Raw genomic sequence first — 25524 nt, 5'->3', positions numbered from 1 at the left:
CTCCTTTTTCCACTAATGTTTCAAGGTGCGGTTGTGCATTCCTGCACCCGCGCAGCAGCCCTCAACGGGTCTTTAGCTTTCCAGCCCCCAGGTCCCAAAGCTGGGCAGCTTGCCACTTGGCTGTGCATGTGAAGGGTGTGAAAGAGAAAGCTGCAAGGCTGTTTAAAAGGGAATGATCTTTTATTCTGTTTTGCGAGGTGGAACAAGTAAATATGCTTGTCAGTATTTCTTTCATAATTAATGACCTACAGGATATTTGTTTGGTATCATACTGTTCTCCGAAATCTATGTCGCACCCAGGCAAATGTGCATGCACGCATCCGCAGAAGGCTACATAAAGCTTCATCTTGAGGTCGCCCCAGGCTAAAAAGCAATAGAGCAGACACTAATAGAAAGCATCAGGCAAGATCCTTCTTTTTTTGTTGTTTCCCTAGGGCAATGATCTTGAATCATGAAAATGGAAGGGATTCCGCTTACTGAGAAGAACAGGCATGGGGCAAAAAATCAATTACCATTTGTACTGAATTTTTTTTTATCTGTCTATGAAATATGTTAGTTTCTTGATAGTTTTTGTATTGCAATGCCTGATTTAGCTCAGAACATAAACATCAACAGCAGTACAGTTCTCTGTAGATTGTACTCATGCAAATTTTTAGAGATCTTAACCATTATAAGAATGTTAATTAAATGTATCCTCAGAAATTCGTTCTACACTGTGCCTGTATTTAAGAAATGTGGGGTTTTGGTTTTGGGTTTTGTTTTTTTTTTTCAGAAGTACAGCTAAAAGTGTAGAAGGTCTGAATCTGGTGAGCTGTACTATCTGGACATTGGTAGAGGACTAACAAATCAGCAGCATAAAGCTTCAAAAGGATTTACTGTTTCACTTGCTGGTGGCACAACGCTGGTTCCAAAGGTAGCAAGAGTTTGATGGGAATGCCAGTTACGTTTCTGAGGATTAACAGTGAGTGTCATTTGGCTGGTGAGGACTAAATTTGAGGTACATGACAACCTCCATAAGATGTAATCCATTAAATATGGTACTGTTTCAGGACTGGGATTCTGCTCGTATCTTTATTTTGTATTTTTAGAAAATATGCCCTCTTCTCTGTATCGTAGTTTCCCATTTGCTTAATGCAAAGGTGACACTTGATAAAGTTCTCAGAGATCTAGAGATGGTATATGTAAAACAATTAGTCATTTTGAAATTTCATTGCTCTTCCAAAAGAAAATCTTTCCTTCACTTTCTGAGTAGCTAAAGTGGTCATGGGTGATATCTTGGGAGCTGAAAAAATAACAGTATGCAGTGGTTTTGTTCACAATGGCGAAACATAAAGAGGCACAGTGTGGCAGCTTATGGGAAAGATAGTACAATAACAACACTGACCTCCTGTCCTTTATAAATTAGGAAGTGCAATTTCTAAATCAAAAACAGCACTAGAAGCTCTGGGAATGGAAACGGGGTTAATTCTCTGTTGTGCAAAGAACCCGAGATTTCCATAACAGCAGGTCAGATTTTTGGTACTGAGTACGTGTCTGCTTGTTTCATAAATTCCCAACAGCTGTGTGTTCTGCTGGCCTTGGGAACAAGCAGAAGCTAGCAGGAGAGATGGGGAGTGGGTGGCTGGGGATTGGCACTCTTTCCATGCCAATGAGATGCAGAGTTGCCCAGGAGAGGGGGGATTTGAATACTCCTCTGTTCCCACTGGGGGATCTCTTTGCAGTTGAGACCTTCCTTCTCTCCTACAGTGTCTACTGAATTGGCTGAACACTGCCACTGCAGTAGACGACATACTGCTACCATCAGGAAAGAATGACCCAGACCAGATCTCTAATCTTAAAATAAATACTAATCAGATATAGTGATATTCACTGAGAGATTCTTTCCACTGCTGCTTCTTTTAATTTTCTGCATGTAAGATTTCTTCGATAGTGTGGGTCCTGGAGCTTGACTGATCTCTAGCAAGAGTTTGGTGGAATATCCCTTTGAGGACAGGGAGTTCAGCCGAGGCTGGGAAGGTGGGGTTACATGTGTTTTCATTTAAAGGCATACTCTTAATTCTTTGCTCTCAAAATCATGACTATGACACTCTTCTGTCATCACAATACTAACCTTGTAGTCTTGTTTTTTAGTATATTCATAGAAAGCTATTCACTGTTCTGCCATTTGAAAAAAGGATGTTTAATACCTTCAAATATGGATTTAATTAATTGGAGTAGACACTTTTCTGAATTTTCCATGTGTGTAGAAAATTGTCTGCTGAGAAGAATACAGTCTTATATTAAGGAGAAGGAAGATTTCACACCTTAAAGCTGTTTATTTTAAAAAAAAAAAAAAGTGGTTATATTGTTCCAATTAAAAAGAATATATTTTCTGCTATATTTATTTCCACTTTTCCATGAGACACAATTGTTAGGAAAGGAGATAGAAAGCATCTCTTGTCTTTAGGAAACAAAGAGTAAATGAATCTCGAATGAGACATAACAATTTTTTGGATTCACAGAATAGTTTAAATCCAATTCATTAGCATAAGTGTTTAAAGTAAAAATACAAAAATAATCATATTATTACCACTCTCATGCCACAGAGTTTGTAGGGATGAAAAAGAATGAATGTGTGGTATTTTCATTCTGTTTTCCAGATGATTCTTCCTAACTATTTAACTTGGTCACCAGAGTCCACCACAACTTTGTTGTTACTACTTTCAGGTGGTTTTGTGGTATCTTTTTATTCAGAGTATCTAACAAGACTTTCCCACACTTGCCTATCATAGCCCAAACAGTTCCTACCGATATACAGCTGATGTGTTTGAACTAGGGTTTTCTGTTCTGTAATATTAAAACAAAACCTGCAAGCCCATATAGAGCTTAGCCATAAAATGAGTTCAGATCAGTGGTGTAACTACATACCTATTTATAACTTTTTTTTAATATCTTCTTTATCTGCCATTATACCTGATGTTATTAGTACAGACTTTGGGGTCCTCAAATACCAGGTGGCAATTTAATGTTCTTAAGATAGTATTCATCTTGAAAGGAAAGGTACTTTTAAAGCCACCTTTGAAAAGCAAAACAGATCAACACATAAATCTAAACTAAGGTCTCAAGTTGTTCTTCTATGCATGACATTGGACAGATTAATTCATAAGTGCTGCCACTTTCCAATAGCAGATGTATGATGGGCTCTATGACAATATATCTGAATTAACAGCAGAGAAAATAATGTGACAAGAGGTCACGGATCGGAAGGAATCCCATAAAATAGATGTCAAGAGCATCCTTGCAGTCAGCCTCCCAGGCCACCCACCCACTGGCGCAAGCAGCAGCAGGGTTGGCCGCAGCTTGGTACACTTGCCTCCTTCCAGAAAAGCAGCTGGATGCTGTTTCTCCATTCTAGGAAATCAGTGTGCTCTTTGGGACACATGGAGCACTTACGGTCCAGAAGAGAACGTCATACCTGCCTCATACCATTGGCCAGTGAAAACTGGTCTGACACTACTCCTGAAGACTGCTATTTCTTTTTTTTTTTTTTTTCAGACTGGGATTTCATTTTTAGTGGAAGACTCTTGTATTGCCATGTTCTCTGACCTACTTGCACATCTCCAGTGGCCTTAATTTAGAAAGAATAGTTGGTTTGGGGTTTTTTTCCCCAAAATTCTATTGTTTTGCCTTGGTAATTTCTTTTGCTTCCAATCATGTTAATACTGATCAGATCAAGAGTTAAAACATTTAATCCTGTGTCCTTCTGTTTTCTGTTTTTTCTAAAGGATGAGTCATATGATTACGGATGGACTTTTGTTATTCTTTAGTAAACTCAAACAAGAATATTTATTTCCTCATTAGAAAAACAATAAATCAGCAAACAGAAAAATGTGAAACAATAATTTAAAAAAAATCTTGGCTGTATCTTACAGTTATTGTTCTTTTTTTATTTAAAAAGACCAAAAGAAAAAAAAAAACACGTTCATAAAATGTGCTGGATTACTAGTGCTGAAGCCTAAAACCTGGAACCTTTCTATGCTGAGGTCCCATACAAACCAATAGCTGAAGTACAGTACACTTAGCCCTTCTGGGAACTACATGTACTGTCTGGAGCAACAGTGATTTGAGCAGAGACAACAGAAACAGCAGCCGGTCCCTGAGCAGAGCCAACAGAGTGACTGTTTGATTTGCATGATGCACCCTCACTTTCTACACAAACCCCGTGGTAGAATGGATAACCTACTTTTTTATGATAATTCATTCTTGGACTGCTCTTCTGATGGATTTAAGAGGTTTTTGTTACTCAGATGTATAGCAAAACATGATTTTTTGTGATTGTGTAAAAATAAACATAGAAACAAATTCACAACCTAGTATATTCTTAAATTTATAAATTTTATGTTATTTTCATGTCCAACCACCACAAGTTGTAGAGCACAAAAGCCTTGACAAGACACTTTCCTGACACAAAGTCTTGTAGCCATTTCATTAACTACTTCCTTAGGTCGATAGAACTGTGGTATTTCTTTAAAAAGTGAAGGTCAGGGGTTTTTCAGTTGTACAGTGGAAATCTGAATTAGAGACAAGAAGAAAGGCTTCATTGCAAAATAATTTTGACACCTCGGTGAAAAGGAGGAGCATCCTTACAAAGGCATTGGGCCAATGTGTTAAATTAATAGATTCCATCACTGGCGACAAGAGTAGGTGCGTGTTCAGTACAGAAAAACCACGCCCTGGCCGTAGATTTTGAATTCCCCAGCATTCAGTACACCCAAAGGTCATTAAACTAGTTTGGCTTGTGTCCCTCCTGCTGTGAAGAGAAAATGCTGTGGGTGCTGTCTGCTTCACCCGTATACAGTCATAATGTTGGCTCTGCCTTAAGAGCCTTCACAGCTGTGCTGTGACACAGTTAGTTCCCAGCATGGCTCAGATGAAGGATTTATTTAATCTGCACAGAACTTTTGCAAAAAAGAGAATATACATTTGTGAAAACCATTGAAACCCTGCGAAGCTGAAAACAGCACGTGTGAACAAGAGGCTGCATCTCAAAAGCTTATTTCCCATTGTCTTAGCAAATAATTTCAGTGAAAATGGAAAGATGGGAGAAGAATGAAACAATTTCAATGCATTGGCCACCGTAATTCCTGTAAAAGTCTGTTAAGACATCCGTCATAATTTGCGTTACTTCTAGCTCATAAACGGGAAAGGTTAGAGAGGTGAAGTGTATGGGATTTAGGTTTTGGGTTTGTTTGGGGTTTTTTTTTTTGCTTGCTTAGTGGCTCTAGAGTCAGCTTTTCTTGTAGGGAAAATGTTTTAAAAAATTGGACTTTAAGAGAAAACAATGCCATAGATGCTTCTTAGCAGCATGTGTTGGTTCACTAAGCACAATTTGGGAATAAAAAAAAAAGTTTCTTTACACTTACCTAAATGCAGCCTTTTATTTTCTTCCCCTCCCCTGTGCTTTTGGTCACTATTTGCACTATTTGCAGTGTTTTATTTCTGTGAAACAAGACACTCCTTTTGAAATTCTGCTATTCTTTACTACCATTAAAATCCACACAGAACAAAAATAAGTGTCTTGTTCCTGACATAGGGGTAATTACAATGAAAAAAACTGAGGGTTCTCAGTTCAAATTAAGCTCTCTTGGAAACAAGGGATAGCTGCTAGCCTGTTCTACAGGTCAGAACTTTTAAAGTAACACTTAGATCATTTGCTTAAGGACTGACATTTTGGGGAGGTGGACTTGAGGTCACCTGATAAATATGTAAGAGCATGTCTCTCATTTGTCTTTCTGAGGCAGAATGTCACTAACCACAAAACTCAAACATACACAAGGAATCCCAAACTGCAGGAGCAGCATGAATACTCCAGTCACCTGATTCAGTGGTTGGTCAACAGTTTTGTTCTACACATCTTTCATGGTATCTGCAGTAAAGAGCAAATACATTCAATAACTTTTACAAGTAATTATTCCAGGTCCCACCATGCAAAAATGCTCTGATACTGATATGATACCTTTTTCCAGCTTAGTCCAGATGCCCAGATACTACATCCTTGGGAAGGTGAGTGTTAACCAAGAACTACTTACTAAATACTCCAAAACTGCCTGCAAGACTCAAGAATCAAGACAGCTGGGTTTCTAGGGGGGGCTGTTTATGTGCAGAGGATGTGACAAGGAAGCCTGTGATCATAAAGTGTCCATGGATGTTCAAGGAAAGTTGTTGTGCCACAGTCTGTTCAGGCCAGGTAATTAAAAGAAAACAAAATGGTGAATGCCCAGTCAAAGGGAATTGATTCACAACGGAAAATGGCTATTATCTCGTGGTTTTACACTAGAATTATAACATCAAATCTAGAACCGCTGTTATGTGAAGGTAACACTGATGAGAAATTCCAGTGTAGCTGAGCATTGCCATTTAGTATTTGCTGAACCACAGCAAATATACTGCGGAAGCCAAGGAAGATATGGTCCATAGGTTATTTTGGGGTTTGTGGGATGTAATCATTAAGTGATATTGGTTATGCTTCTATACAGAAACCTCAGGATTCATTTCTGTACAAATTCAAACACACATTAATATTCCAATGCCTATGGGAAATAGTAAGTGTCATGGACAAATCTGGATTCATAATCTACTTAGAGACTAGTTTAATATCCAAGGTGAACAATCCAGAACTGTTCTTAGAATTTAAATTTTAGTCAAACAATCAAGTGTTCTGTAAAAACTGAAGGGAAGTGTTAGTGAAAATAAGGGATTCACCAAGGGTGTTCTCTTTTTTTGAAAGGATAAACTTAAGAAATATAGAGAAATGTTTATTGTGGTCAAATGGGCTGAAAATTTTGTAGAATTCAATATTAAAGTGGCTTTAAGTCAAAGACCGTGATAAAATTTCTCTTATTTTTTCCTTGGCTATTTAAATGTGAACACTTACTATGTAACACTCATTAAGTTTCATGTAAATTAAACAATTACTGTGACAAAGACATAGTCATTAATACAGAAAACAGAGTGGCAATAACTAACTGATCTGCATGTGATTTTGATAAACAGTTAATTTAGTTTAATTCTCATTCCATAGCTGAGAATGGTTTGGATCCGGTGTTTGGTCTGTTTGTACCTTTTTATTGAAGAGATCCAAACAATCTGTTTGTTGATTGTAGCTACTTGAAGTTTATAAACCAAATGACCTAACCTGTTAAGTAACATGATACTGGATATGAAAACCCAAAGCTGCATGAAATAATTCTGTTATCCCAACACAGCCAACGTGGAAAACTGGGGGGTATTTAATTCATGCAAAGAAGTGGTGTGTAATTCCTTTGAAATGTATCAAACCATTCATACCTTATGAGTGTATAAGACACAGAAGAAACCCTCAGGGTATGTTGAAAGTGGCATAAATTATTTAAGATATCTTCCTACTTGCTTCAACCTCTTCCACCTCAGGTGACCCCAACAGAAAAGGACCTTCCAGTTTAAGTGCAAATGTATTTCAGATGAATTGGTTTTGAAATGAGACCCAATACCTATCAGATTAAAAGGTAACCTCAAGCTGCTCTTATTTTGTTATGCATACAGAGATATGTGTCCCTTTTTTGGGATGACAGCTCATGATGTTAATGAATTATTGATAGGAGGGATGATTCCCAGGGTCACCGTAATCTCAGCAACATTTAAGAACAAATGAATGAGCACTCCTGCAGTTAATGACCTGGATCAAATTAATTAACTGAGAGTAGCAATTAGTATGGTCATTGTTTTAGCAGAGATGCACACTGTGGCAGCTTTCTGCATTCACTCTGGAGTCTCCCATCTTGTACTTAAAGCTGCATTCCCAGCAAAACTACATTCATAACAAAACCTGATTAAGCCATTTTATTTGGAAAATAAGTTTGTGTGTTCTGATCCTATTTTCAGTAGAGCTTTGCATGGCATACAGAAAAAACTAGGCTTAAAAGGGATTGGTAGTCTCAAGATCTCTTTTTTTTTTTTTGGTTTTGTGTGCTATACCTTCTTGTTTGAGGAGCAAACAGTAAAGAAAAAGGTGGTACTTGTTCTGCATTCCTTTCAAATGTTGTAATGACAGGATCAAACTGAATTATTTGAAAATTTTTAGTTTGGCAGATTGGTGTTTCTGATCTGGGATCTTGTTTTCTTTTTTTTTTTTTTTTTTTTTATGTTTGCCTTCTCTCCAGAATACACAAGATCATGGTGTGAGGCAGAGATGGTGAGAAAAGCACTGGAACAGAAGTGTTGCAATTTTCAGGCCTCCCTTTCATTAACTCTGATTGCCCATCAGCAGAAATGCCCAGGTTTGCTCCTCCACTTCTGGGATTCTTTCAGTTTGTGCAGCCACACCAGGTATTTACCTTTTATCTTTGTTAGGGAGCACTAAGAATTAAAAATCCTCTTTGGGCTGTACCCATTGACCCCTAATTAACATGAAAAAATACTTTACCACAGAGGCTTTACCACAGGATTTCTTTTTTCACTTGCATGTATCTCACATACAGTGCACACTAACTATTCATATACAGTCTCAGCATGCATTTCGTACGCACACAAAAGTTCCAGATGTGCTGTGTATCTTGTTTAGATGATTTTTTTTTCTTCTGTAAAGCCAAGAGAAATATTAATCATTCATTTACTGTTAGGGGATGGGTCTTCTTCTCATGTTTCAGTAAAGGGGGTGGAAAAGTAGAGTAAGCCAATTTTTTTCCTATTTAAGGCCAAAGCTGGGGAATGCTTGTGGCTGAGTTCTGTACATGGCCCGGTGCTGGAAGGGCAGGGAACAACCGATGTTGCTATTTTGAATAGATTTTTCTTCCCCCCCCATTTTTATTTTTGCACAGAGAGTCTCATGTCTAATATTTAGACATGATGAGCTTTGTGCAAAAAGTAACTTTGCTCATTCTTGCCGTGTTTCAACCCTCAGTTATTTTGGCACAACAAGACGGTGAGTAATTCAAGCTTCTTATGATTTAATGTCTTTATTTTATTTTTATTTTCACCAATGTTTTTAATCGCTCGTAAGAAATGTGTATTCACAACTCTCACCAGAACACTTTTCCTTCACTAATTCAGCAGAGTCGGATATTTAATGCTGAAGCTGAAGGCTGCAGGAGTTTGCATTACCATCCCAAAGGTTTCTCTTCGCTTTGCTTTCTTCTGTGGTTAAAAGGACTGAACAGTGCTGTCTGCCTTAGCTGCATTTGTTCTTGTTCTTACTTGTTATCCTGTTACAGACACTGGAGAGTTTTTAAGCTGTTTCTTTTAACTCTTGGAATAACGTTTTAACTGTTAGGTCTGTGCTGCCTGGGAGTTAGTTGTCACAAGCAGTAAGTCTTTGCTTCCAGCTTTTTTATGTGGAGTTCTCCTTTGTACTTGTGTGTTTTCCACTGGCAGCGTGGGGGTTTGTTTAAATAATTTGCATGCGGAAAACAGCCTTAAAATTCCAATCAGTTTTGATGAAACAGTTTTTAAGACCGATATACAAAAATATGTCAGCTTATGGAATTTTTACGTTGACATAAAGCAGGAAGGTAAATTAATTCCCTCAGCTGAAATAGTTTGAATTGTGCATTTGCAGGCTGTTTCGGTCCCTCACAAGACTGATTAACAGCTGATGGTATCTGGGAGTCCATGTACGTGTGTGCGTGTTTACAGAGAGCAAGAACACCAAAAACCAAATTAACATGGAATTTAGAGGGGAAAAAAATGACTTTGTATACAATAATTCAACTTAGGGTGAAGATAAGTGTGGTATGAGTGTTTAAGTTAAACAGATGACATTCCACAAGTACAGCTGACCTTTTTTGGATGTGCTCTGTTCCTGGTTGCCAGACATTGTAAACCAGACCTTCCTTAAGATAAAACGTTTTTTTCTTCTTGTAAATATAAAAGACCTGTGAAGCCTTTATTCCTCCATCAAGGCAACAAATAACTTTACAAATAACTTGATAAGCAGAAGACAAATAACTGTAGTGCAGTAAAGGAAAGCCAAATGCCTTTAAAACTATACCCTACCCTAATCTGTATGATACAAGTCATGAAAAAAGATTCCTTTAGCCATTTCATGGCAAATCTGTCTGTCTCAGCATACCTGGAAAGACACCTCTGCCAAGGGGTGACTGTGAGTCCACCAGCAGGCTGTTGGCAGCGGAGCAGTTGGAGCTCAGGGGGCTCTGCGCGTGAGCAAATCAGGCAACATCATCTGCAACAGCAGCATGCCCAAATACCAGCCTCCCTCACCAAGCACAGACCCAGGCTAAGCTTTGTAAAGTAAAGTATCTGAAAAAAACCAGTGCACATAAAGACGTTCTATAGAGAATTAACACAATATACAGTGAACTGATGCTTTTCTGTTTCTGCTTTTCCAGTATATAAACGGTCTCTTCAGTAATCCTCAGGGAAGAAAATGCAAAATTTGAGCAAACATTATGCTGTGAGTTTTCCCTGCTTACAGCAGCAAATAATATACATATTGCATATATTTAATATGCATTATGTATATTTATGGGTGTATATATCTCTTCAGAGGGATGAGGACAAAGGGACCATCCGATATAAAAAGAATGTACATCAGTTTTATTTCTCCCAATAAACAAATCCCCCCTGAGTGCCGGGTCTCTTTCCCTCATTCTGGTCATACCCCTGGACATTTCTGAGTTGCAACATATATTTGACTCAAGAAATGGTAAATTTTGGGTAGAAGAACAATATACAAACGAAGTGTGAGGGAGTATTCTCATTTCTCTGCCACATTCCTGTTTCATGGTGTAGTAACATTTCCTTACTGGGCTAACTTCCATACTACTTACAGGGATGAGGTTACACAAAGAGACTGATAAAACACTAGTTATCCTTAAAATATCGAATTCTGTCCTCTCTTTGGAATGTTTGTTTCCACACATGTGAATATGCTTTTCTCACAGAATATAATAACTGAAGGAGTGGATTATAAGCATCACTAATTCATGTGCAGGGCAGTGATGGACTGGGAAGCCAAATTTTCCATGATTCAAAAGAGAATTTCCAGACATGCTAAAATGCTCTCTCTTGTCAAGAAAAATGTTTATATGGTTAGTATCAAATGTAAGTCAATATAAAATTTTCCTTGGGAAAGCCTGCCAGGAGACAAGACTTGGCAAGATATTAAGGAAACTGCTCAGTATACACTAAGTTTAGGATAGTCAGATGTACCTCTGGGCTATGGGTTTCTTTGTCTTGCTGTAATAGCTAAGAATGGAGATTTGAGTACAGCCTCAGGTTGAACCTTTTCAAAAGCTTGGGATCTGGGTATTGTGGAACAAGAAGTTTTGTGTGACTTCCATGAAAAAAACCTGTATGCCCCAGTAACCCACTAGGATGCTTTTAGCCTGCAAATGAAATCACCTTGACACAATTCAGGTTTTCTGATATATATGTCAAGTTAGTGTAAAGCATTCACAAGCCCTGACCATGGTCATGATAAAATGCCTTCTGGTGGCTGACATGACATGAAGCTGGTGCTTCAGACATGACAGATAATTCAGATTCCAGCAATGTATATTCAGTTCCACCATGTGAAGGCACATTTAAGTCCTGCATGTTAAACTACCAAAAAGTGTAAGAACTTCAAATGCTTCTTTAGGAAAGCACAATTTGTGCAAGCATTTGCTAGCCTTAAGGCTTACATTCATCCCATTAATCTTGAGTTTGTAGAGTTAATCAAGACAACTACTTCCAGAAGACAACCTAAATTTTAGCTAGCCAGACTGGAGGTATTTGGCAGTTTGCAGTGACTGCAAAGGAAGCATGTGCACAGCCCTGCTCACATCGGTGCCAAAAGGGAGGTCAGACAGATTTGGGCCTGTCTCAGCTGCATCTGGGATGGGTAAAGGACATCTCAGTCACCTGGAGCATGACACTTCTCATATGTACACACCTTAGTCCTTGAGGAACTTCACTGAGGTCATCAGGAAAACTCTACTGCCCTAAAAGCAGTGTCAGAGCAGAGCCAGAAACCCTTCATTATTATTCCAAATAATTTTTTGCTCTAATGTAATTTGGTATTTTCCTTGTAATGTAAGTATTTTCTTAGATGTTTGGTCAGGAATATAATTTCTGAGGTAATGACTGAATCCTAAAATATCTCTGAGAAGACTTATTGACCTTTCATATTACTTACAGTCACAAATTACAGTTTTAAAATTAAATATAACCATTACATGTAGGTTTCAGGAGGTAGCATACAAAGAACTGTTTATGCTGAGCACCCGCTTCTGATCCCCCAGAAAAGGATGATATTTTAGGAAAACTTGTAAACAGATTGATTTAGACATTTTGCTTTCTCCTTTTATTAATTGGAAAGGATTAGATAGGTGGTGAAGTAGATGGTTACTGCACAGATGCGGTATATTTGTGAGACTGCCAGACATTTTTAGCACTTACCTATATGCAACATTGCACATATGCATTCTTTGTTGATAAATTAGCTAGTTTAAGGGTAACGCTAATGACAGTCAGAACTCTCTTTACTCAAAGGTTTTGGTAACACAGAAAAGTCCCCCTCCAGGGTTTTGAAAGTAAAACCAGATAATGCATGTCTGTGTGCCAACAGATAATTGCACCATCATAAGTAACCTGGACTATGTGAAGGTATGAAAGATCAGGGGTCTACTGCTCTTCTTCCATTTTTCCTAACTTTTTCTTTACCAAGCACATGGCAGGCAAGGTTATGGTTAGGAAATTTAAACATTCCTTTCTGGTCTGGAAAAATCATGTTAAATGAAAGCCTGGGGAATCCACCCCCTCTAAACATTATATATATGTTCTTGGAAATATGACAAATTTCATAAACACATTTTAGATCACACATCCCTGGAAGACATTAGCCTTAGGAAAATGAGACCATTATATAGCCCTTTCATTATTTTCCAGATTAGTTTTTGATTTGAGACCAAATCTACATAGACTGATTTTTTAAAAGAGGAGGTGGAGTTGGAAACATCCACTGCTTTATTACAGGGGGAAGAGGCAGAGGTAGAAGGGCGTTGTCTCTGGCATGAATATTACTGTTGATGCCTCAGTCGGAGTCATTACATTTGCTCCCTTCTTAGTGCTGCAGATTACAAGCAGATCCTATTTCCTCTTCCAGCTTCTGCCAAAGTTTTGAGGTTTGCAATAGGCAGCCAGGTGTCACTTGCAAAATCTCAGCTGATGCCAGCCTTACACAACAGCTGGATAGTAGTGTTGATTAATGATATTCAAGAGAAAGAAAGTGAATTACTATCACTTTTTTGTTTCACAGACTGGCTGATAAACCAGACTGACATCGATCTATTAGTCATTGTCCCAGTTACGTGCTAATGTTGTTCAAACCTTGTTTTAATCAGAAAATGGGACATACCTGGTTTCATAATTGGGAAAGTATGCTGTAGGTCAGTAACACAAATTACACAGACTGTCACTTAGCATTTTGGACTGCAAGCAATCTCTTCAGAGTTGAAAGGTTCAGCCTACCGGTAGGGGGAAACAATAACAAAGCATGCTTTCCCAGGCTAGTGGGCACCATGAAAACTATACTGTGCTTAATGTTTTTATGGTAGGTTAGTCATATGGAGAAGAGCACAAGCCACAGCTGCTGTAACAGTTGCAAGTTTTAATTTGTTGGTTTGAAGTTATTGTGGTTTAACCCCAGTCAGCAACTAAGTGCCACACAGCCGCTCGCTCACTCCCCCACAGTGGGATGGGGGAGAGAATCAGAAGAGTAAAAGTGAGAAAACTTGTGGGTTGAGATAAAGACAGTTTAATAGGTAAAGCAAAAACCATGCACACAAGTACAATGAAACAAGGAATTCATTCACTACTTCCCATCGGCAGGCAGGTGTTCAGCCATCTCCAGGAAAGCAGGGCTCCATCATGTGTAACAGTTACTTGGGAAGACAAATCACATCACTCCGAATGTCCCCCTTTTCATCCTTCTTCCCCCAGCTTTATATGCCGAACAGTATGTCATATGGTGTGGGATATCCCGTTGGTCAGTTGGGGTCAGCTCTCCCAGCTGTGTCCCCTCCCAACTTCTTCTGCACCCCCAGCCTACTCGCTGGTGGGGTGGGGTGAGAAGCAGGGAAGTCCTTTACGCTATGTAAGCACTGTTCAGCAATAAGGAAAACATCCCTGTGTTATCAATGGTGTTTTCAGCACAAATCCAAAACATAGCCCCATAGTAGCTACTATAAAGAAAATTAACTCTATCCCAGCCAAAAGCAGCACAGAAGTAATAATTCATCAAAACCCACAGAAGTGGAAATTAGTGCAATGGTCATGTCCATTAATACTCCAGACTACGCTGTCCTTTAGTCATGCTTGTTTAAGAAACTAGGCAAAAGATCTCAGCTAAGAAAAGGAAAATTGTTGGCAATGGTAAAGATATGCTGTTAACAAAATGGGTTTTTTTGGTCTTGAAGTAACTGACTTAGATTCCCACTTCATTGCAGAAGATCAATGTTATGGAGCAAAATTCAATTTATTAATGGCAACATCCAAAAAAAACCCCTCAAACTTGAAAAGGGTATAATAAGATTTTTTTCTGATTCAACATGACAACTCTTAGCTCATTCTCCTTGTGGTAGTTTGGTAAACTGTAGACTGCGCACCTTTAACGTGGTTTAGAGTTCAGTACCTACCACCTCTATGTCTACAGTTCTGAGATGTTCTGATTTTGGTTTTTGCAGATGATAAATAACCTTCAACCCAAAATGGAACAAAAATTTTAGTGTCATCGTTTTACCTGCTGCAATACTTTACCAGCCTACCCCTCCTTTGACTCATCTATGATAATATACTCTGTAAAGAAGGAGAACTGGGCATAGATGCGATTCCTTCTCCAGGAGTGATGCAAGAAGTGTTATTTTGCTTCTGTACTTTCAGGTCAGGCTGTTGAGGGTAGTGTGGGTGGGTGCAGAAGAATGCTGCAGCCCCTGGCCCTAAGCATGCTGCCCATCCTCAGCCCAGGGGGTCCAGTGGATTCCTCCTTGAGAGAAGGCCATCTGGGGCTGTGCTGCTCACAGTGATGTTATCTCTGTTACAGGGATGCTGCATGGTGACTCACTGCAGTTGGCTTCCCATGGCCATGCTGCTACTAGATATGGGATCCAGTGCTCTGGCTTAGTTACTGCTGCAGGACAGCTACTCCTCTATGGATTTTCTTTCTTCCATTGAACCTTTTGATGCACAGGGTTTGTGAGGCTTTACTTTCTGTCCTCTCCATGGCTTCCCTGATGAGAGATGCTTTGTCCCTGGAAAAATCTACGAGGAATTGCCACAGAATTTCCTGATCTTCTCCATTCAGCACAGTCAGACACTTTGTGTTGTAGGGAAATAAGATTCACATATTTATGTGTAGGGTCCATGCCATTAATATTTCTTATATTGTTTTGAGACTGTATAACAGTTTCAAAGATTAACCCTTACATTGCTCCTGGCTGTGGCCGATGAACTGATAATCACCACAGGCGGTAAAAAATTACATATTACAGGAGACAGAAAGTCTCTTCTGTGAGTATAACAGAGACAGAGAGGTGTGCTTATCCTATCTTGAATGCCGGAAGGTTGCAAGGAGGAATAAGTTCCATCAGTGACAGTGGAGCAATACATCTTTCACACAGAGGCATAGTAAAGTATATTTTGCATTTATATTTTCAAGCAGTCATTGTTTTTTTCTCATCTTGTATTTCATAGGAAAGGTTCTCTCCATTTTGCTTTGAGAAAACCTACTTCCACCCACTGCTTTTATTTATTTATTTTCACTTCAGAGCCAATCTTCTTGTCTCTGAGTTTACAAAGTTGAAGATTCTGCCTGTTTCATGTCAAAATGACAATGGAAAACATGATATAAGCCCCTCCAACAACAACCGTTTGTTGGCTTCAGTTTGGATAAACTTCAGCTGTGGGACTTCTGGCTTTGTTTAGTGAAAGTACAGCAGAAGAGATTCCTTTCAGATTAGCTAAGAGACTAGTTCCATTTTACCTCATTTACGTCAAACCCTTCATTTGAACATGAGCTATCAGAATGAGAATGAAAACGGTACCTCCTTCAACAATGTCTGCACATTTTTGTCTTGCTTTGATTCACACAAGTACTCTGTGAAGAAATGTCTGCCAGGGAGGAGAAAGCATGCACAGGACATTGAACAGGAAGAATGTGTTGATAATGGAAAGATATATATTTTAAGGCTGAATGTGTTTTGTTATTTTGAAAGTCTAGGCCTTCTCTTACAGCTAAAGGGGCACTCAAATGACTCTCAAGAACTGGGGGATGTGACTTGTAGATTTAAGACTTTAGGTGAGTTTGTACAAGAATGGTCTTCAGTGTAACACAAGGCTGTCCACAGCCACAGGACACTCATCCCTTTCTCCTGCTGGTTTTCTCTTTCAGTCATTGTGCATCCCACCCTGCAGGGTGGCACAGGCACCTCTGCTCTCCTACCAGGAGGCAAAAGGTTTCCTTCCATGTGCAAAACTTCTGTGGGCTGCTATGGTGGCTTCAGGCACCACTTTATTCCCAGCCCCAGCACTGCAAAGGGCAGCAGAATCACAGGAGCACCCCATGCACATTTGCAGCAGTAGATATGAAGGGATGTTCTGTGTCTGGAAACTACTTCCCACAGCAATTCGACACTGGCAGTTCTTGGAAAACTTCTGGACATAATTAGTTCCCACTGAAATTCCCCGCAATTCATGCCCAGTGACCAGTCAGTGCATTAGCAGGCTGTCTGCTGCAAACACCTCTTTACCTCTATTCTTTCCCTTTGTGCTGTTTCTTCTTTTTCTCTCTCTTTTCCTTCTTTCCATTTTCTTTTAGGAAAAGAGGCAAGGGAAAAAGTGCAGGTCCTTTTTCAAACAGACACAAGAGAAACAATTACTCACCCAAACACAGCTAATGGAAAATATGGGAAGCATTGCTCATTGTTCCTTTGATGTTCAGTGCAATAGCCTTGCTGAGAATCAAAGGAGAATGAACTACATCCCCCATGCTTTCCTTCAGCTATAAGCAGTGAAAATAGAATTCATATTATCTTGGAAAACACTTCTATGTTCATGAGAGGCTCTTTTAAAAAAATTTATATTTTTTGTGTGTTTGGCTTTAAATCTACTGTATGGTGTTTGCTTGTTTCCCTACAGAGCAGTAGTCATTCTGTGCCAGCTGTTTAAGAGAAGAATGTCCTAGTGAAAGCAAACAATAGGCTGTGTAGTGGGAATTGCAAATCTTTGAAAAGAGTAATTGAAATCTGCTCAGACATTTCGAAGATTCTTTGCACAATATTCTAAGCCTGTTGGTGGCTTAGTCATTGGCAGGGTGGTCCTCTTTGTAGATCCATCTTTTTTGTATGAACAGAATAGCACAAATATGGAGGGGAAAAAAAAAAGAAAAAGGAAAGAAGACAGGCGTTCAAGTCCAACTGATTCTTTTCCTGTTAGAGCAGCTGAAGAGAGAAAGAGCATTTTAAACGTCTTGCAGTGAAGACTCAAAAAAAAAGTACAGAGCTTCTTCATTTATCAGGTGTTCTCTGGCTCAGGCTCTTCCACTCGTACCATTTAAGGACTCCAGCAGATAAACTCTGGTGGATCTGGCTGTATCTGCCAAAGATGTTCTAGCCCTCTCTGCTACGCGGCGCTGTTTATTCTCACCCTGTGCCGGCAGGCATTGATGCTGCACAGAGCAGGGAGAGCTAAACATGTTCCAGGCTGCAGGCAGCCACTCCAGTAGCAATGCTTCTGACCTCTAATACTAATAAAAAGTCAGCTCTGTGCTTGCAGGCTCTTCACTGCACCAAAAGTGTGGATTTTCACCTGATGAGGGAATTAGTTAGGAGGATCCTTAGGTCTTCAGGCTTGAAAAATAGGCATTGAACTTGATACTTAAAAGTGGCCTCAAAATTAAGAAAGTTGTCTTTGGTACCCTGAGAAAACCCTAACAATACTCATTTTAGTAGCCTTAGGAAGTTGACAATAAGAACGTTGTATCCAGTGTACAAATAGCCATTTAATATCCTCTATGAGGCAGATTAAGAAGAATTTCAAATACTGCCATCTGTATCCAACAAACTGTCCAAAATGGATGTGGGGTGAATTAGTACAAACTGGAATAAGGAGTGAATGAATACAAACCGTTTTGCAGATGAAACTAGGTTAATGATGCTCTGTGCATTCAGAACTCCCCCCGCCCCCACCCCGACCTTCTGAATTACAAATACCTTTAATTTATAGGCAGCCAAAGATATGATTCTTTTCTTTAGACAATACGCAAGAGTTCTTTAATCCATCACTGGAATATGAAATACAAGAACCAAATCCTTCATTTACTTCCAACTTCTGAAACTGCAGGGAAATCAATAAAATTGTGCAGGGAGTTATGTTAATGTAGAATTTGACCCCCTGCTGCTTTACTCATCTCTGATGTAAATTCACTATGGCCATGGAGTTATATTGGGGCTGACTTTGTCCAACAAATCTGAAAATTTAAATTATATTACCATATGTACTATACTGCATTGTAACATTTCCCATCTGTTTCAGTCTCAGGAGAGAAGCGTTGAATCAAGCTGATTTCTTCCAAGGCAAACCACAGAAACAGCACTGCATAAAATTGTTAGCCCTCTCACTGAACTAAGGGGAAAAAGAAGAGCATGTCCCACTTGAAACTTTAATCATCTGATAAGAATTGTTTTAATTACAAAGTTAGGCAATGAAAACCAAAAATCATGCTTTTTTTTCCCCACACAGCCTTTGGGTTTTATCTTGTGAGAAGCTTAAAGTATCCTGAATTAAGTAGTTACAGTTCAGCATTTTACACAAAGTGCTATGTAGAGCAAGCTGTAACAATTATCAGTTTCCAATGGTTCCCTTTCACTTAGCAGCTCAGAAGCTGAATCTCACTTTCATGATGTTTTGGATCTGTCAGACTGGTTGTACAGTCTGGGAAACTTGCTTGTACGCAATGGCTTTTCCAGTTTTTCTTTATTCTTGCCAGGACAGACCTACTGCAAGACATGTTGCAAAGAACCCTCCAATGTTATAAACTATTCCTGGTCTTAGCTAAAACCAGAAATGCAGAAGTATGTCTTTGAGATATACCTTGAGGGTGATGTTTTTTTTAAAGTTCTGACAAAATGTGCTGGGGTTTGGTAATTTTTTTTCACTTAATTGATCCTAATAATGTTGAGCATGAAGCTATTGCTTTTCTTTAGAAATATGTTAGGCCAGCTTCCTGTGGAATAAAATTGGAAGTGTTCATGTGTTCAAAATTAAGATTACCTTGACACTTGGACTCTGACCGTAGAAGTCTTCATTGACCGCCCAAGGAGTGGGCAGGATGTATGTTTAAAGAAAGTAATAAATCTATAAAATCATCAGTAATCACATCAGACCTTGAATTTATGTCAGTTTCTGCTTGGTTTAAGACACGAGTCTTTGTGCCATTTGGCATCATTCACTTTAAAGACAAGAAGCACTTTAAAATCAGATTACTGCACAGTAGTGAGAATTTATGCTAGCGCTACAACTAAATAGCCACAAATAAAGTGATTGCAGCCTGCTGCTTATTTTTAGAGTGACACCAAATGGCACAAAAGGTGATGTGCCAAAAAATATTGTAATGTAAGAACAGAGGGATGGAAAAATCTCATAGGCATTTTACCAATAATCAGAAGAGTGACTGAAAAATTACGCAATAGTCCCTCTAAAAGGCATAGAATGCACTGAATTAAAATTAAATTCTTACTTACTGTGTATCCTGCTCTAATGCAAGTGGTTACCCTTATTAAAAGGTTTGATCTGTCAGACACTGAAGATCTTCAGTTCCCACCAGACTAATTAGAAGTTGATGTTCTTTAGGTCTGATCCAAAGCCCAGTGAAATCAAGGGAGGTTCTGATCAGGCAATGGTTACCCTTAATCAGGAATGAATGATACACATTCTGCAGATTATAGCAAAAGAGGTCTATCTCTACTAAAAAGACAGATGTATAAATATAATTGTCTGAGTTACAGAGTCAGCCTATTGAGAGATGACTTTGGAGGGGAAATCCCAGAATAACATCTCAATACAGATGGTCATTCAGGACTATCTTCCTCCCTCACAAAAAACAGTTTAGGCCATGATGTTGTTGAGGAATAGCTAATAACAAAACAAGTATAACCATCTCTTGCATCCATCAGATATTTTTCTCAAAATTACTTTTGTAAGTTCAGAAACAGGTATGACAAGTATCTGGGCAACCCCAAAAAGGAAGCAAGGTGATAGATATGTAGCAGTCTGCTCTATCCTGCCCCTCGTATGACTCAGTTTGAAATGACGGTTCTGCCAAAAACAACCCCCACCAAGTAAACAAACAAACAAAAATGCTCCTTGCACTTTGTTTACCCATTAGCAGTTTTGAAACAAGAAAATTCTTCTGCCATTGTTTGTCATGCTGGACACCAGCTGAAGCCAGTGGGGCCGTTGTGTAACAATATTGCTGATGGGATATTGCTGGTCCCTATTTCAAAGCAACGCTTATGTAGCAGGGTGACCTTTAGAAGTTGCATGAAGAACATCATTCAAGGATGCGTGACTGAATACAGCAATTTGTGAAACATAGATGTTGAGACAGAACAATGTGACAGATTCAGCCACTGTAGACCACATTACCTTGGAGAATAACGATAGCCCTCTGAAGATAAAGTAGAACGTTTTGGGGGTTTTTTTTATGTTTTTAACATAAATCATACTTTGAAAGATTAGGAAAAAGCCAGTAATCAGCAAGGAAAATAGAGGTATTTTGTGTTTTACTTGGTAACAAATATGCCATAAGGATATTCTTTAATCCTGATATTTCTAAAATTTCTGAAAGCTGCAGAAAGGTTGCAGCATTTGGACCTTCTAAAGACAAATGAAGGGAACAAGCAACGATTTGTTTAAAATGCAAATACTTATTTGTACCAGAGCAGGCCTGGGGGTTTTTTTCCATTTTGTAATTCGAAAGACATATTGGGTGGGTCTCGGAGCAAGGACAGTTTGGCTACATGATGTAATGATCCTTTGCCTGAGAATCCAGCCTTTTCTATACATTGCCAGTGAAACAGTTCGTGTCTCCTTTCCACGATACCTCTGACAGGCAAGTACAGTATTATGATTAACCATCATTCTTTTACGCTGCTTTCTCTTTCTTGCTCTGCATCTGAGTAAAGAGGAAAACGTCTGAGACTGGCGCAGTGGCAGAACTGTTCAAAAGCCAACTTTTTTGGCAGACTAGCATCCCTAGAAGTAAGAAAGTTTTGGTTTCAGTCTGAAAGTGCAGGAAGTAGCCATCCTTTTTGATGTGAAACTTGGGAAATCTGTGAACCATCATTCATTAATACTCCTTCTCCATTCAACCTGGTAGCAATTCTTCCTCCTACAGGACATGAAGCAGGAAAGGTTATTTAAGATGGACCCACTCTGATTCTTCACAGCCTGCATTTAAGTCTTTTATCAATTGAGGAGTCATTCCTGGTACTTCCAATCACATGGTGGACAAACCTTACAAAATATTACATCAGTACCATTAAATCTGAAAATGTCCTAATAGATAGGTATGCCCAAATTGGCCCTTATGTTCTCATGTACCATGTGAAATGGATTTAATTAATTAGCTGGTTGTTTTAAGACAATTCCAGCTGAGAGAATATCTGTAGGCCTTGTAGTTGAAAACAAAATCTTGTTAAGCCATTTATTTTCTTATATTTCCACCTCTTTTCCTGACTCCTATGAAACAGGCACTATTTCAGACTTTTCAAGTACTCAGCACTTAGCTGACAGGAGAACATGCAGACAAACCAGGCCATTCTGGCTCAGCAAGCTAATGAGTTCATTATGAGAGTCCATTTGTTTCCATTACTGATCACAGGACGGAACAAGTATGTTTGATTTTCTTATAAACATCATCATAATACCAGACAGGGAGCCCAAACCATTTGCTTCGAGGTAGACGCTGTGGCATTCTTTTCTGCTCAGTAAATGGAAAGCAGCGATGCTGCAGATGCTGGGATGGATTCTTCCATCTACTCCAGTTGTAGGGGAGAATTATAGCATTTCCATTGAAAATGAACAATGTATCTCCTTTCTACTTTGTCCTTTGGTTAAGCAATGTATAAAACAGTGCTGGAAGACACAAGAAATAGAGGTATTTACTATGGCAGAAATGTAAAAACACTTTTTGAAGTAGCCATCCTGTAAAGCAAATGACCAAAACCAGGTCAGAGTAAGGAAGCACAGGCTTTGTACAGTTAAAAGTCCATAAAAAGCAACAGAAGGACCCTTCTTAGCTTCAGCAGACTTTGGATCCAGTCAAAGTTAGAGGCAAGGCCTCCTTCATCTCAGTGCTTTAGCCTTTACCAGATTCACTTTAAGTAACAGCAAAAATTGTTTGCTTGACTCATTGTGTTCGTGATGAGATTCTCACAGATCAAAGCTTTTCGGGTTTGCTTCCCAAGCCATCATCAAGCTGCTGCTGGAGGATCATGAGTCACCTCTGTGTGGACTATTGCCCTTTCGGAGGCAGAACCAGACAAGTTCAAGATGTTCTTTAATTTCTAACCATTTAGTCACATCTCTGCAAATGGGATATGTGAGTCTGCTACTAATGGAATAGCTGGACATTTACTTTGTCCAAAGTGGAAAAAAGCCTGTGGTTTTTGAGGATACTATTAGGAGATCTTTTCTTTTTGCCATATAAGTGTGGTTAAGTCATGATCATGGTGTTTGCACAAATGCAAAGCCAAAAGCAACTACAAAACAAGTCAGCTTCTCAGGTCATAGTACTCAATAACACATTCCCATTCACCTCACTGGACTTGGGATTATGTCCCATATAACTGTCATCTTTCAGGCCTACAATGACCATGTTTGTTTTCCCCAGTACACATTTGGGATCTTTTATGTACCACACTTACAGGTCCTTTGAGACTAAATGGTGATTTTCCTTTCAGCTTTCCTTGTTGGTCTGCTTACATACAGCTGCTAGTCTGCTTAGAAAATGGGAAATAATTCAAAACCAGCATACGATGAAGATTCTGTTGCCTTTTCTTCTTTTCTTCACTTTTTAGGCTGGCCCAGGGAAACGCTACTCTCAGCAAAATTTTAAAAATGTGAATGCTCAGTAAACAGCATAAATGCAAAGTTATTCAGGCTTTCAAATACTAAACTTTAATGTTTTGTACAATGACGCAAAGATTGACACAGCTTCCAACAAACCATTGCAATAACCGCCATATATAAGTGAGGTGCTGTAAAGCCACCATATTTGCAGCTTTGGGAAGAAGAATAGATTTTGCATTGCCATAGGTGAATACTGTTGAGTTCTAATATTTTTTTAAATCTTAGGCTAATATATATGTTTTGAAATCAATAAGAATATCTGGCTAAGGCAAGTGTGTGACTGTTTTGCTGCAAGTCTAGAAGTAGGCAAGTCAGCTTTTTTACAACCTTATTATTCCTATATGTTACTTGCCAGTGCTTTAGCACAAATCAGCTTTCCAAAGGGTTTTGGAGCTAACAGTTAATCTTTATGAGCATTGCAAAATGCATTATGTCATAACATGCTGACACACAGATCTACATCTGAGCACAGAGGGGGTGTCTTGAACAGACTAAGTCTTCCCAGATGTAAGTTCCCTTTGGAAACCTATTTAATACTTTCATTCTGCCAAAGGCCGCAACGGTTTTCATTGCAGCTCTCCTAACTTATTTCTTAATTCATTTAACAATGTCCAGAAATTTAGAAGCAAATATGAATGTCATTATATCCAGATGGCTACATTTTTTGTAGTTTCTTTCTGTTAAATGGTGCCATCTACTGTAGAATAACTGAATGACAACCTTGTAAAAATGCAGAGAAATCTGCTTTATTTCCTTATTACTGTAAAATGATGTCTGTCGTTTTGTGCACATTTTAAATTTCCATGATTTTCATCGATATTGTTGGCTAAAATATGGAAAGGTGAGTATTCTCAGTGTGAAAAATTGGTCACGTAAGAAAAACCTCTGCTTCAGAAAAGAGCAGCTGTCTTGAAAACAGAATTTTTTCTAACCAGCAGTGCAAAAGTATGGGAAAGATGGCCTTTCTCTGCTCCGCATTTCAGTTGTTCTCTTCACTGTAAGGCAGCAGGATCACATCTCTGGAAAGAACAAAACAAATCAATTAAAATGAAGTAAGGATGAAAAAAAATTTGACATATGAAAATGCAAATTCTTATATATGAATTTCCTAGTGAATAAGAATCTTGCTGTCTTAAACACATAGTTAAAAAAAATTGTGGTTTTGAAAGGATATGAGAGTGATACCGAGAGCTAAAAATCTGAATATTAAAAATAATCAAACACATCTTATGGGGACAAAAGTGTGTGTACACTATGCTTTTTTTTTATATGTGTATGCAATTCATATAACTGTACATTACATGTGTGCACGGTAACAGTATTAATTATTTTAGATCTGTATCATGGTATTTTTATTTAACAATTATGTATAAACTATGTTTTGCCCTAAACTAATGAAAAATAATCTCTTCCCTTCCTGATTATGTTTGTAAATGAGAAGGATGTTTTGGCCTGTGGAGCTGGGAAGTGCTTAAGCAGAGCGACAGCTCAGTACATCGCTCTCGGGTGAAGTGGACCTATGCCCACCCATGCTCTCTAGGGTGTATCCAACCAGCTCCTTTTAGATGGATAACAAGCTCTAACCTCCCCAGTAGCTTTTATGGTATTCTGCCTCCCACAGTATACTGCTTTGAGGTCTTCTTGTATACAGTGAACCACTCGTACACTGAGATACTCTGCTTTTGCCACTTTAAAATCCAGGTTTTTTCATGAGTCATTAGAGAGACTGTAAAAAATATTTCATTCATAACACTGCACTTCTCCTTTTTAAAATACATTTCAGCCTTCTTGTTTGTCAAGAAACATTTGTCATTACTATTGTCAAGGCTGGGCAGTTTGTTTTTTTCCTAAGTGCCCTCAGGGAAATCCTGGTTTGTTAAAGGAGGAAAATGTTCCTCGCAGAAACAGTCAGCAATTAATTAAGCAGAGAATCAGCTTATTTACCTGGGATCCACTGACATGATTCTGCAGTGTGAGAGCTGGGAAACCAAGCAACTTTTTAGAAACTAAATCTAGCTTGGTGGACTAAGAAAGGATGTCTAGATCCTCTTCAGAGATAGTGGCTGTTAGGCGGTGTCCTTTGAAGAACCACCTGATGCCGTGACCCTGTGTCATAGTAGATGTGAGGAAGATGCTGTCCTGGAAATAAGCAGTTCTTCTCCACCTCTCTTGTGTAGGATCTGAAGTTTCTGGTGAGGCCCAAAAGGTGGAGAAGCAAAGGGAAAAGGAAAAAGTGAATATCTAAGTGATAGAAAATGTCTGAGGGGGATTAGTTTTCATATGCCACTGGAATGTTTTAGATTTTAAGATTTTTTGTGTTTTCAAAGAAAGGTAAAATACTGGCTCCCAGCCTGATATCAGGTACAGAAAAAAATACTGGCT

General features: G+C 38.8%; 1 protein-coding gene across 1 annotated transcript in view; it reads left to right on the top strand.

The window, feature by feature from the left end:
* Positions 1-8859: 8859 nt before the first annotated feature.
* Positions 8860-25524, top strand: part of COL3A1 (collagen type III alpha 1 chain) — a 53703-nt gene continuing 37038 nt past the window's right edge. The window contains exon 1 of the mRNA XM_075710085.1: positions 8860-8938. Within this exon, the coding sequence (XP_075566200.1) occupies positions 8860-8938 (79 nt within the window). The remainder of the gene's footprint in view (positions 8939-25524) is intronic.

Source organism: Pelecanus crispus, chromosome 5 (assembly GCF_030463565.1).
Source record: "Pelecanus crispus isolate bPelCri1 chromosome 5, bPelCri1.pri, whole genome shotgun sequence".
NCBI classification, from domain to species: Eukaryota; Metazoa; Chordata; class Aves; order Pelecaniformes; family Pelecanidae; genus Pelecanus; species Pelecanus crispus.
The sequence above is the reverse complement of the archived record's forward strand: the minus strand, read 5'-3'. Positions and strand labels throughout refer to the sequence as shown.